We start from the raw sequence: 13,731 nt of genomic DNA, 5'->3' as shown, positions 1-13,731 counted from the left end.
AAAAAAAAAAAAAAAAAAAAAAAAAGAAAAAAGACAATGCGATAGTTTTGGAACATACAAATAATATAAATATATATCTTTTCATATTCGATGACGTCTCGAAACGATTGTAGAATTCAACTACCGCTCTGTGTCAGATATATATACGGAAGTATATATGTGCTTTAGCGTTTTAGATCGCCGCGAGCATAAGAGAAAGAAAGAGATAAACAGAGAGTTAAACATCTTCTTCTTATTGTTTAATGGATCAAACCAAAACAAAAAAAAAAACAAAAAAAAAACAAAACAAAAAAAATAACAATCTACTCACCTGTTCCTTATAACTATATATTACTACTATTCTCTAGATCTGACTTATCTGATCCCAGAGCCTATTAAACGTGTATTAATCCGTTCCATGCATTAACGCGTGCATATACTGTATTCTTCCAGATATATGCGCTTAATGGGGGATGTGTATTTTTCTCATTTAACGTACGTTTACATCCGACATATACATACGACTTTTAACGATGTGAAAACAAAAAAAAAGTGCGCGCCACGAGAGTGCGATGTGTATTAATATATAACGTAATAATACATGAAAATATATGCGATATATTTATAATAATTTTAATAATGTTTACAGAAATGAAAAAAAAGAAAAAAAACGCGCGCGCGCGGATTTGCGGAACGAGATGTGACGTAAACAGTATACTGTGTATATATATATTAATACGCGATACACACACTGAGGAGAATAATCCGAAACAAATCTATAATTGAATCCGCGAATTTTGTCTAGAATAAATTGTAAATTGACGATCAAGACGGAGTGTGTGATTGTGATGTTTGTTCCCTGTCCTCGTCTAATCACACCTAATATACACATATCCCGACTAACTAAGCTGGCTTCTTTTCTTATAATTTCGTCAAGAACACAGTACTGCGGGAAGCAAGTGTGTATCTACCGTGATCATAACACCAATCAACCACTCACCCACCTTGCTGCCACGTGTTGCTAATGAGCACTTACTCATCTATTCTTCAACACGTCCAAGTTGCTGGCGACGTCGATTCCTACGTACCCTACGTATACTTATGTCGAGATTTGTTCTTCCTCGTTCTCTTTGAGAGATAATTGAAACTTTATCTGATTATGCCAATTTCAATTGTTTGACAAGAATGACATTTTTCTAACAATGTTAACACATAAAAAAAAAAAAAAAACACGTTGTGTTGATGTTTTTATAAATTAACGTGGTCAAACGTGTTGAAACAATGCGCAAAAACGTGTGCACGAGTCTCGACGCGTAGTACTGTGTGTCTTGGATTTCATTTATAATTTGCTGGCGTACAGCCGTGCCACCACCACCACCACCATCATCACTACATCCGAACCTGTGACTCGGGCAAGCATGTCGGTTCCTCCGACGCTGACAATCTCCGGATCAACGAACAAGAGTAACGACCATAAGACGAATCAACAGCCGTTGCAACGTTCTCTTACCGGAGGATTAGAATGCACGCAACCACGAACGCCCAGCCCAACTAAGAGCAGACTGAACTTTCTAGAGGGGTTTAAGAATACTCTACGCACGCGTTCGCCAGTTCGCAACAATTCCGTCCCGGTGAGTCAATTAATGGTGTCTTTTTACGCCACTTCAGAATGGATTTTATACGCATATATATATATATACACACAAACACATATATACATATTGATTATGTATATTATTATTATATCAATTAGAATTTTTGATGATTGCAGCAAAGGGACTCTCCTTCCTCTTCCTCTTGATGCCTGTCGCTATCTACTGCTATCTATTGCATTACCTTCTGTCGCTGCGACTATAAGTCATACTTCTGTTATTAAAAAAAAACCACACACAAAAAACAAATTATCGGTTGTATGTTAAACAATCGTGCACCATAAGTATCACACGCTATCTGGTATCTTCTTCATTCGTGTAATGAAATCTTTTAACGGACATACGTTACAAAAAACAAATACAGGCGTATTACATATTTCGGAAAATTAATTAATTAACACAAAACACAAAAGGAGGAAAGAAAACTTCTTATAACTTTTAATTTTGCCGCTTTTAACACTTTCTTACTTGCTATGTACTATATGTATGTATCATGCTGCTTTTTTGTTTTTTTTAATTAAACATTTTTTTTTTTTTATCTCAAACACATTCTACACCACCTCGTTACATATCGTCACAATCGAAACCGTCTCTCTGTAACTACTATCGCTGTTACACTCTAAGATTATTACAGCTGTCAATCGAAATGTCAATATTACAATCGTTGTTGCATCTCTATCGATAATACAATATTGTTTTACTATTGTTACTGCTACTATCGCTACCGCCGCTATTGTATTGTGGTTCTGGAAGCTCTTCTTCTTCTTGGGGTCGAACTTGCTGGTGAATATGAAATGAGATGTATGCGACGGCAAGTTGCACGAGAAATGTATTTATAAACGAAAATATTGAACGTTCGAAAAATATATACGTAACAAGAAGGCTTCCTTAGGTCGTTCCAGGTGCCCGCGTAAGATTAGCCGCGGATTGGGGAAAATTACACGCCGGCGATGAGCTTGTCGTCTCCCACTTAGACGGTCCGGGTTTGGTAGTATCTCCGATAAATACTAAGGACGAGCTGTGGATCCCGGCGAGTCTTATTCCAAACTCGGCAATCAGTCGCGCGTGGTCATTTCGACCGCGAAAAGTCGATTTTACAAAAACCAATCACTCTCTCGATTCTCACGAATCGACAAGAACGACGACGGCGACGACGACGACGATGACGACGACAACGACAACAACAACAACAACAACGACGATGACGCTTGAGGAAAAAGCGCCGAATATTCTGGGCAATCCGGCATCGGTTCGCGCGACCGCTGGAGAAGTTGTCAGATTGTCCGTCGAGACTCATAACATAGACGATGCGATCGTCACATGGAGAAAAGAAGGAGAAGATAAATACATAAGGGAGAGCGATCGGTATCAGTTTCAACGAAGTGCGGGTTTCGTGTATTTACAAATCACAGGTGTCCGACCTTCAGACTCCGGGATGTATCACTGTTACATGAAATGCGAGACGGGCACCTGCTCCGCGAACGTATCACTCTGTGTCGTAGGTACGCGAAGATTTTATAGTTATAAATTTATTGATTTTTTTATACAGCATGTTATTAAAATCGGTTTTGTTTTTCAGGAGGAAAAAGCAGCACCTTAGCGCGCGTTTTAGGACCTTCAAAAGTGGAAATCGACTGGGATAAACAGGAGATTGGCAGTGCGTTGTGTAGCATAGAATGCAGAACTTTACCGTTGCAACATTGGGTACCGATGTTAAAACAGGCCAATGAGCCACCCATTGTACTGAACTTGTCGTCAGATGCTTCATACAGTTTTCGAGTGGTGGGAGATGACGGAAGAACAAACCTGCCGTCTATCGTGGTAACATTGTCGAGATTAGAGATTGACGGTGGCGCGGAATGGGAAGCTAAACAGTTCGTTGGCAGATATTTGGAATTGGACGAGTTAGGTAACGGTAGATTCGGCATAGTCCGTCGCGCCAGAGACAAGGGCACCGGCCAGGAGGTAGCACTCAAGCAGATACCGCGACACAAACAGCCGAGATCACTGACACGAGCAGAATATGACATGCTGGCCTCAACTCATCACGCCAACATCGTCAGAGCGTTTGCCCTGTTCGAAAATGCGCCTCGACCTGGCGTGGACACTATCGTTCTGGAATTGTAAGTTTCTTAAAAAAAAAAACGCGTCGGTAACGAAACACGCTAACCAATCCTTTTTTCTTTTTAGGGTGAAAGGTCCGACATTGTTTACATATTTGAGCGAGAAAACAGAATACACTGAAGCAACGGCGATGCGATATACCGGTCAGTTGTTATCTGCGCTGTGCTGTCTTCATTGTCGTAGCCGAGCGCACTTGGACGTAAAACCAGAAAACGTTCTCATTGACCAGGAAACGGATCAGGTGAAGCTAATAGATCTGGGAGAGGCAGTAAAAGCACCTGTCGATGAAATTGTGCCACCTCCAGCTGATCTGGAATTTGCAGCGCCTGAATCAGTGCTGGGTAGACCAACCGGTTCTTACACGGATATGTGGGCTATCGGTGTTTTTATTTATGTTTTGTTAAGGTATTTATTTTTTTCCGGTTTTAAAAAGTTTATTTTAATTTAATATCTTAATTTCTTTAATTTTTTATTTTTTTTTAATTTTCGATGATTACATCATATTTATTTGGACTTGTAATTTATTCTAAATGTTCAGTGGATTATCGCCGTTTTTGGACGATTCTGTGGAGGAAACCACTGCTAACATACTCAAATGTGATTTCTGTTTTCCCGACGAATATTTCGAGACGATATCCAGTGACGCGAAAGAGCTCCTGAGAAGATTATTGTGTCTGCGTGGTGAAGATCGAGCTAATGCAGAGCTCTGCCTTAACTCACCGTGGTTGAAGGTAATAAAGCCATTGAATAAAACTTTGATGTATGCTCACAAATCGCAATTCAGCATGTAACTTTTACTATTGATTTTAATACTTGAGAGATACTGTTACGATGAAATATCTTATAATGAAGGTGTCGAGATTTAAGGAAAATGTTATTGAAAAGTAAAAAATGTTAAATTAAAAATGTTATTTATTTGTTGTTGTTTTTTTTTCAGATATCAACTGGCGCTACCATACCGTCCATTAGAATGGCCGCATTTATCGAACGTCGTGCTCATTGTCTTAAACTGCGTCAGGATCACATATAATAATAGATTATATTCTTGAAGCTCTCTCTTAACAATGTGCAAAGTAAGCATGTTACTTAAAATACACATGACAAATTTATATATGTAAATAGTAAAATATACTTGAATGTCTTAACTGTTGATATCTTCTTTGAATTATTTTGTAATCGAATATCCTTATAATTCCATATAAATTTTATCTTTCATCTTAAATTTTTTTGTGCTGCTACCCCAGTACCATATACTCTTGCAATGCAATTACATATATGCACAAAATAAGAAAAAATTAAATAACATTGTACAAATGTTAACTTTAGAATGAGAAAAGAATATTTAAAAAATGCAAAACTATGAAAAATATATGTTAATGTCATGTAAATTTATATATATACATATATATTATATATATATATTATATATATGTATGTATACTTATATATATTTATATATTAGTACAAAATACAAATCAAACATAAGCCATATAAAAAGTTAATATATTTATTACGTAGATAAGTATTTAACTATTTATGTGTACTTGTATAATTGTATACTTTACGAAATTTATATGTTGTAGCTTGTATATTATAAATCCTTGTATTCCGTTCTCTTTAATATTTTCCGATTTGTAATCGAAAAATATTAAAATTTAGAGAACGATATAAATATATAAATATATATGTATACAAGTCAAACATCTCTAACTCGAATATCCACAAGAAATGATATTCTAATTATATACATATGTCGTTATATATATATATATATATATATATACGTACATAAGATTCCGATTGTAAAAATTCAGAAAACTGTAATTGTAGTATACGTACAGAGATAGAGTTGTTTATCCCTTCACACATAAAGTAGCATTTTTCAGTATTAAAGTATTATTGAGGCATTATTGATGCAACTTCATGTATAAAAAGGCCATTATTTATATAAAAAGTTTTATCTTTCAAACTTCGAGTAATAGAGATCAATTTTGAATTACTTTATTTGATGAATTGCTACTTAATGCAATTTCCTATTGTTCTTTTTGCGTGACTTATAGATGATTTCTTTATACAGAGTAATAAATAAAAATTTGATTTATATACAAATTTTCGAGTTAGCGAGATTTGATTGAATGCAGAGTCTCTCTCACAACTACTGCTGCTTAATATTTTTAGATTTAGATCTTCTTGTGAGACGAAAAATCTAATACAAAAACAGCAAAACTATAATAGTACTATAGTACTATTCAGATATGACAAAAGTAGCAAGTGGTGAAGATAAGATATCCTTTAATTGGATATATTCACATCGATGAAAAATGTAAGTAAATTAAAACAACGTGAAATATTCATATAATTTCACGTTGTTTGAATTTCAAGAGTCTTAAAACTCTTTAATAAATAAATTAGTTTTGAAAAATAATTTTTGCATATAAATGTGCAACATGTTTTTTTTCATCGCAGACGCATATATCATGTGTATATAGAAATATAAATATGATATAATATAAATATATTATTTAATTTGTATAGTCATACATGATTTACACGTCTGAAATGACTAAATGTGTCGTTGGTACATATGGAAATTAATTTTTCAAAAATAATCTACTTGTTTTTTTTTTTTTTTTTTTTTTTTATCGATTAAACGTCGCTCCAATTAAAGAAATGTCTTTGCCACTCGCTGCTTATTGCTTGCCATATCTGAACGCTCAATAATCAGCACTGAAACTGATAATTTTTAATCGTTTATTTAATTTAAAAACTACTATATAAGCGCTTTTGACTGTTACAAGTTGAATTGCTCATGAAACGACTAATAACATCATCTCAATAAATTAAATAATAACTGAACTCAATTTGACCTATACACGCGCGCACGCGCACACACAATTGTCCAAAACCAATCAAAAACGCTAATAGTGACTCTTGTCGTTTTCATATTAAACTTTTCATCTGAGAAAATTCTGAAGAATCTACCCTAAAAATATTAATCGACAGTTGTGGGACACGCTAAGTATTTCTTAATAAATAAAATAAAAAGAAGTAATTACGTTTTAAAATTGTTAAGTATAAATGTTTTTAAATATTACTTGTACGAACAATTTCACTGAAGGCAGAACACCAAAATTTATACAAATAATCCCAATCTTCAGGAGTGCTTTCAGGATTGTTTCTATACCAGCGAATAAACGTATTAAGTCCATCAAAACCATCGATTGCTGTATCATCAGGCAGAAAACCACTCTCAGTTTCTGCCGGTTCTTCTTCATCGTCTTCATTTTCATTATTTAAGTAAGCATGATCATCACTGTCCAACCATAACTTAACTGCTTCTGGTGTAATATTGTAAGTAGGAATTCTATTCACTATATCTAGAAATTGTGAGCTCTTGTTACACTGTGACTCAGTTTCTGAACAGAATGGAAAAATGTTTTTCCAAGCATTCTTTATATCGTTAATCGTTACTTTATCCCAGGAATTATTCACTAAATAACAACATTGAAGAAGGTCAAATGATTTTAATAGTTTCTGATGGTGTTCAGGGGTATTTTTGGCAAATATTAATCTTATAAAGTTGATTTTATACATTTTTTTAAAATTTGCTATTATTCCATTACTCATAGGTTGTACGAGTGTGTCAACATTAGGAGATAAGATCATTACATGACATCTCTGACTAATTGAATTGTAATACTCTGCTGAAGGATGATCTTGCATATTATTAAGTAAAAGAACACATTGTTGAAGACTGGGTCCATGAACACGCTCAATTTCCTGCATAAAAACTTCTTGATACCAATATAACATTAGTTCTCTGTCTATACAAGCATTTTTTTGTCCTGTGTAAATAACAGGACAAGATTGTACGTTTGTGAAGCAACGTGGTTTACTGATTTTACCTACAACTAAAATCGGAAGTTTGTGACTTCCTGTGACATTTGTACATAATATTAATGTTATTCTATCTTTAAATGGCTGTATTTCAGAAGCTTCGAGTTCATCATTGGTAATTAAAGTTTTTTGGTTATTTGGTGACATTTTCCAAAAGAGACCAGTTGCATCAGCGTTATATACATTATCTAGTGGTATGTCATTGGTAGTAATATATTTGGAAAATTCTTGACAAAATTGGTCGTTTATCTCTTGATCCGAAGGTCCTTTTTTTTTACGATTATGTGTGCCACCAATATTATGTCTTTTTTTAAATTTTGACAGAAAACCACTTGTTGCTTTAAAAGTTTTGGAACCATCTAACATATTATTAAGTTCTAATGCTTTTTGTTGTAACATTCGTCCTGTCACATGATCACCCATGCTTTTTTTTTCGCGAAACCAGGTATACAAAGCTTGCTCAAGACCACTCTCCTCAACTCCTGTACATCTTTTCTTTGATGTGTTGCCATGATTCAGAAGAATTAATCTCTTCCTTTCTATCAATTGTTCCTTGTGTCTTTTAATCTGTGCAATTGCTGATGCAGTTACTTTGTATTCCTGTGCTAGATCAACTGCTTTTTCACCATTTTTCAGTCGTTCTATAATTGTGTTCCGATCCTCAATACTGAGACGTGTTTGTTTTTTATCTTTCTAAAAAATAAGATATAAGTATATATTATAAAATATGTAACTGTTTTATTTTTGTAGCATAATTAACATAATTTTATGAAAATAATTAACATAATTATATAAGATATTGGGTTGATCAGAGTTTGTTTGAATTTCTGTAGCCTATATCAAATAGCATGTTGAATATGTTATAAAAAATAACAATTCTGAATATACCATTTTAAAACAATTGTAATGATTGCTTTTTTCTGAATAATATTAATATGTGATTTAAATCTAGAAGATACAAATGTATATTTTGCAGCAAAGACAAACGTATAATTTTTATTATCAAAAAAGTAAAAAGCACAAAAACACATTACTGTAGAGACAATAGCGTAAATGATTAATCATATTATAAAATCTAAGCTGGAGATTTTTTTTGGAAGATACTCCAATCAAAAAAATTCATCGAGACAATTACTAAATCATTATTTTGATGCAAAATAATCAGCACCAGAAAAATTGTTCATTTTAAATATTTAAAAGTTATATTTCAACATTAAATTTTCGAGTTTTAAGATCTGAAAAAAATCCAAACAGACTTTCTAACCAAACCATACTCCTTATAGGTTATAATGATTTTTAAAATAACATACCGCAGTTGATGCCATTTGAGATTAGATTTTAGATCTTACTTTTGCAGTTATTACAGAAAAATAGTACCTTTTGACCACTTCAGCTTGATAATAATAACATGCAATGATACATGACGTTATAACGGTTCATAACATTTCACGCACTTTGTTAGGTACACCACAATCATTTTTTCACGCCGACTCACGCTGTGTGTGTTCTCACAGTATTCTTTATTCTTTAAACTCACAACGCTCTTTTATTTCACATTTCACCTTTAGTATATAGAAACCTTTTTACTCAGAGCTCCAACCACGTTAAAGTTAAGTTTACATTAGGTTTACATTAGGGTTAGGGTTAGGTTAGGTTAGGTTAGGTTACGCCATATGCCGAGGCATGTATTAAAAGGCGCGCAATTGTTTACAGAAAAATCAAATTACGACATTAGTGACCCTTTAATCAGAGTCCCACAATCAATCCCGCTTCTGATTGATTGACCGCTCTTTTGTGACAAGTCGGTAGATACAAGCTGGATGGATGATTTTCTATTGTAAATCTTAATCAGTTCTGAATCTTCCGGTGTACTATCTATATTAAATAGTTAAAGACGAGCTCTGTCGCGATTCGATATTGTTCGATTCTCGAAATATCGAGATGGAATGAGCGGGCAATCGCGGCAAAGACAACGCGAAGAAGTATAAAATACATATCTATATCTTTTCTGCACGTTCGAATAATCAATGTAAAATATGTACAACGGAAGAATATTTCGTATACATTATACGTCGTATACATTAAAATGTCCTCCGAGATTATCAGCAAACATTTTTGTCTTTCTTCTTGCAAGCAAATATAAATTAAATAACAAAAATGTGTTTTAAAAGAGTACGTTGACTTTTACAAACTGCGTAACACTTTCTACGACATAAATTTTATTGCAATTTTGAGTTCTTGCCTTGTATTGTCACGATCGACCGAAGAAAAAATGAGTAAAAGCAATCTTTATGGCATCTTCTAGTGAAAAAATTTACAGTAAAGCAAGTTATTAAACCGACGGCAAATGATTAGTACATTGACTTAGTACAAATTTATTTATGTATAATATGTATATTAATGATATACTGTGAGATTACTATTTCTCAACAAATTTTGTAAGAACAATATGTAATACGTACATAACTTGTTATTGTTCAATGTAAGCGTATTCGCAGCTATTTACAGACTACAGAAAAAAATTGCGTGTTATCAGAGCGCGTAAATAGTTTTTCGAAAAGCATTATGTGCTTGCGGCACGAGATTTTGTAAACAGTCTATCGAAACGTTATCGGAGACTTGCTCGTTTGTCGAGCACAGTCATTTCTGTGTATAAAACTTGGTCACGTGCTTCCAGAAATACCCAAGAAATAATATTTATCCGTGGCTCGGCTGAGTGCGATCAGCTGATTGAAGTTGATTTATAATCGAGGCCAAGTCGCGTGAGTCGCGCAGGAATTCGCAAAATAATCATGGCTTCTTCTGAGCGATCGAGTGCGAATGCTGACTTCAAAACTCTTTGTAAGAACGACATCTGATAGACACGCGAAACTTTCGTCATATAGTTTCTTCTATATCAGAAATACTTTATTTTACAAAATCAAACCAAATTGCAAAATAGCAAATTAGTACTTTTATATACGTGACATTTTTTATCTTGCGGTAACGTCAACTATTATCAAAAATATTTTTTTAAAGAAATTATAAAAATAAATTATTTCATCGCGTGTGCGCGTGTGAATCATCCAAATAAAATTATTTGGATAACAATTGTTTAGATCTTTGTGAAACTTTACTGATAAAATCAATTTTTTTATTAATAAAAATTTTCTAGTTTTTATTAATATTTAACATATATATGCAAAATAAATTTATTTTATTTCTTATATACTCACTTTTGCTGTGGCTGCTATTAATCGAACTGCTACTATATGTGTTAGTTTTACGATGACTTCAATTTTGGTGATGCTGATGTTATTCCTGGCGGACAGCGGTGTTTGCAATACCGGTGAAGTTGCAGTATTATATATAAGTATGCTTCTAAGTAATAAACGATAAGTAGGCAAAAAAATCATACCTAAATAAGAAAATATTTTCTTTAATTGCAACACACTTTTATTCACAGAACAGTGGTGATTCAGAAACAAATGTTACATTGCATACAAATGTTTTCACATAAACTTTCTTGAAAACATTGATAAGAACTAAGGAATTGTCACAATATAATAAAGATTAGTTTGCAAATTTTTTTATTATACTTTTTTTATTATACACTTCTGTGATACATATCTGTGTTCAAACATATTTAAAAAAAACAGAATAAATTCTACTTAAAAATACATTACAATAAAATTATCATTTGTCCGGGTTTTAATACATAAAAAATATAACGAGTAACATTATTTTATCATACATAAAACTGTTTGATATAGATTTTGTTTTTATATAAACTTTTTCGTACATATCATAGTTTTATATCCTTACATATTTGTTTTTATATACCGTCGGCTTTGAAATTTTTTGTGCGCAATTGATTATAGTTAACTATATAATATACTTAATAGCATTTTTTGTGTATGATGACGTATAGAATCTTATTTACATTTTTCAAAAATTCAATTTTCTTTTATGAACAAATTGCAAATTATTACATAAACTAAAATATATTCCCGTACTGATATACGTAAAATATATTTAAAATAAATATTTACTATAATTTACAATTAATTGAGTGTCATAAACAAAATTGAATTTTTTATATAACAGTATCCAGTTATATAATAGTAAACACATAAACATGTACAAATATTATTTTTCAGTTAAATAAAAAAATAGCACACTAATATAAAAGAAAAACTTATTTTTCCATATTTTTGTAATCAAGTAATTCGTGGACTTTGTAACGAATGTTATATCGTGTTCTACTTACAAAACTACGGCGAGACTCAACTTTTTTTGCTATGATGTCGTTGATAAACATTGCCTAAAAAAGATTACAACATATATTTTCGATACTACATTGGATATATTTTGTATAAATATATTTTGCGAACTTTGTAACAATCTGTACACGATATGAATTATATTTTGTAATATTTAAAATCAAAATAACAGTTTTAAATAAAACTAGTGTACAAATACTAAACATATATTTACAACTTTTCGATGTTTCTGTTTATAAAAACCTTGTTATAAAAAAACTTTTACCGTGTTTACATCATATACGTCGAGCAGGTTTTCCAAAAGCAGTACTACAGTCTTATTAGCCTAAAACAATCGTGTGATGATAATACTGAATGTAATGATTTGTGTGTGTGTGTGTGTGTGTGTGAAACTTTTAATTAAACATGATAATCTTATATTACGCTAAATTAAAAGTACATACAATACTGTTATAATTGTAATATATACTCGCGTACTTACAAGTATTCATAAATAAGAGATATATTCTTTATTTATATATAGCTATATTAAACTATTACTTTTACACAACGTACCTTTTCGATATCTTCATCTAAATATATGTGGTTAATACTAAAATTCACGATTGCAAAGAAACACACCTCTCTTTAAAATGAAACACATATAACAGGTAGTTAGTACAAAATCTTTCTTAGTACATACACTTTACCTCTTATACATTATGAAAAAACATTTTATATAAAATGGATAAATCTACCGACAAATTCGATTGGATGCACTAGTGTGCACTGAGTGCGTCTTTTTTCGATATATAATAAAACATTTCTGTGTTAGTACAGTAGAGAGAGAGACTTCTATATCTCCGAACCTCCAGTATCCGAATAATCCTAATATCCAAACATTCTATCATCCGAACATACATGTTAATATATTCAATAAACATCGCTATATATACGAATCGTTGTTCGAATAACAGAATATTCGGATATTAAGATATTTGGATAATGAAGATTTGGATATAAGAGTCTCTACTGTACTTTACTACGCACTGAAATAAGAACTGAATGCGCAGTAGTGTCTCCAATCAAATTTGTTGTAATATACATATATAATAATAAGTTATATAAGTATATTGTAGAGTATATGAAAACAAATACTATATAGATAGTAGAAAACTAAATAAACAGTTTTTTATAAAAAAAATGTGTTTACCTTGGAAATTTATCTTGTATTTTGCTTATTATAGTGTCCAATGAAAAAAAATCTTTCACATGTCTTGCGACAAGATCGAAAAGAATAGTAACAGAATTACTTTCTTTTATCGAATCATGTTCAAGTTCTATTCGCAAAATTTCTATACTATAATGCAGTTTACAACAAGATAAATATTGAAGGAATTGTTCTTTTTTCTCTTGTAACATGTACATGTCCTGTATTGTTTTCCACGTCATATAAGTTATAATTTCTTTTATCGTACCGTGGCAATATATCCATTTTTGCCAACCTGCCAACAATCTGCAAATATTTACAAGAAAATATATAATTATACTCACACAGTATTACTCGAACGGTTTTACATACTTTTCTTATGACATCAAAATGAAGTATCGACACTCATGTTACATTTGCTATTACGGTTTTTCTAACTGTAGAAACAAAGAGTTTTTGACGGTATATTTACCTAAGTTTATACACAATTATACGTACTTGTAATGTACAAATTGATATACTTCATAAAAATAAATGTAATTATATTTACAGAATAATTCAGTCGCGAACTTGTGTTATTACAATATCATAATTTTGTATCAACTCAGGTTACAGTTACATAATATTA

General features: G+C 32.0%; 2 protein-coding genes and 1 long non-coding RNA gene across 8 annotated transcripts in view; 1 reads left to right on the top strand and 2 right to left on the bottom strand.

The window, feature by feature from the left end:
* The window catches only part of LOC109857905 (triple functional domain protein-like), a 20,503-nt gene extending 15,596 nt beyond the window's left edge, over positions 1-4,907 (top strand). For 3 of the 5 annotated variants that reach the window (XM_020434682.1, XM_020434681.1, XM_020434684.1), the window contains 6 exons: positions 1,340-1,610; positions 2,524-3,133; positions 3,211-3,754; positions 3,822-4,160; positions 4,294-4,486; positions 4,693-4,907. In XM_020434682.1, the coding sequence (XP_020290271.1) occupies positions 1,340-1,610; positions 2,524-3,133; positions 3,211-3,754; positions 3,822-4,160; positions 4,294-4,486; positions 4,693-4,785 (2,050 nt within the window). In that variant the 3' untranslated portion in view covers positions 4,786-4,907. Of the gene's footprint in view, positions 1-1,339; positions 1,611-1,750; positions 3,134-3,210; positions 3,755-3,821; positions 4,161-4,293; positions 4,487-4,692 lie in introns of those variants that run through there. The other 2 variants (XR_002250555.1, XM_020434685.1) reach the window with 2 other exon arrangements.
* A 1,465-nt stretch (positions 4,908-6,372) lies between these two features.
* LOC109857899 (tigger transposable element-derived protein 2-like) lies at positions 6,373-9,278 on the bottom strand. 2 transcript variants are annotated; one of them, XM_020434671.1, is made up of 2 exons: positions 8,963-9,278; positions 6,373-8,345 (listed from the first exon to the last, which is right to left on the bottom strand). In XM_020434671.1, the coding sequence occupies exons 1-2, from the start codon at positions 8,975-8,977 to the stop codon at positions 6,840-6,842; spliced, it is 1,521 nt and encodes a 506-aa protein (XP_020290260.1). In that variant the 5' UTR covers positions 8,978-9,278; the 3' UTR covers positions 6,373-6,839. The 2 variants fall into 2 exon arrangements, with proteins under 2 accessions (XP_020290260.1, XP_020290261.1); XM_020434672.1 differs by having other exon boundaries at positions 9,030-9,278.
* Positions 9,279-11,864: 2,586 nt separating this feature from the next.
* LOC109857906 lies at positions 11,865-12,531 on the bottom strand. The gene is made up of 3 exons (XR_002250556.1): positions 12,470-12,531; positions 12,180-12,239; positions 11,865-11,955 (listed from the first exon to the last, which is right to left on the bottom strand). It is a non-coding gene; the product is annotated as an uncharacterized LOC109857906 (long non-coding RNA).
* Between the last annotated feature and the right edge of the window lie 1,200 nt (positions 12,532-13,731).

The sequence above is a fragment of the Pseudomyrmex gracilis genome, unplaced genomic scaffold, assembly GCF_002006095.1.
Source record: "Pseudomyrmex gracilis isolate BER0280 unplaced genomic scaffold, ASM200609v1 scaffold_177, whole genome shotgun sequence".
NCBI classification, from domain to species: Eukaryota; Metazoa; Arthropoda; class Insecta; order Hymenoptera; family Formicidae; genus Pseudomyrmex; species Pseudomyrmex gracilis.
This window is presented reverse-complemented; position numbering and strand designations above follow the sequence as displayed.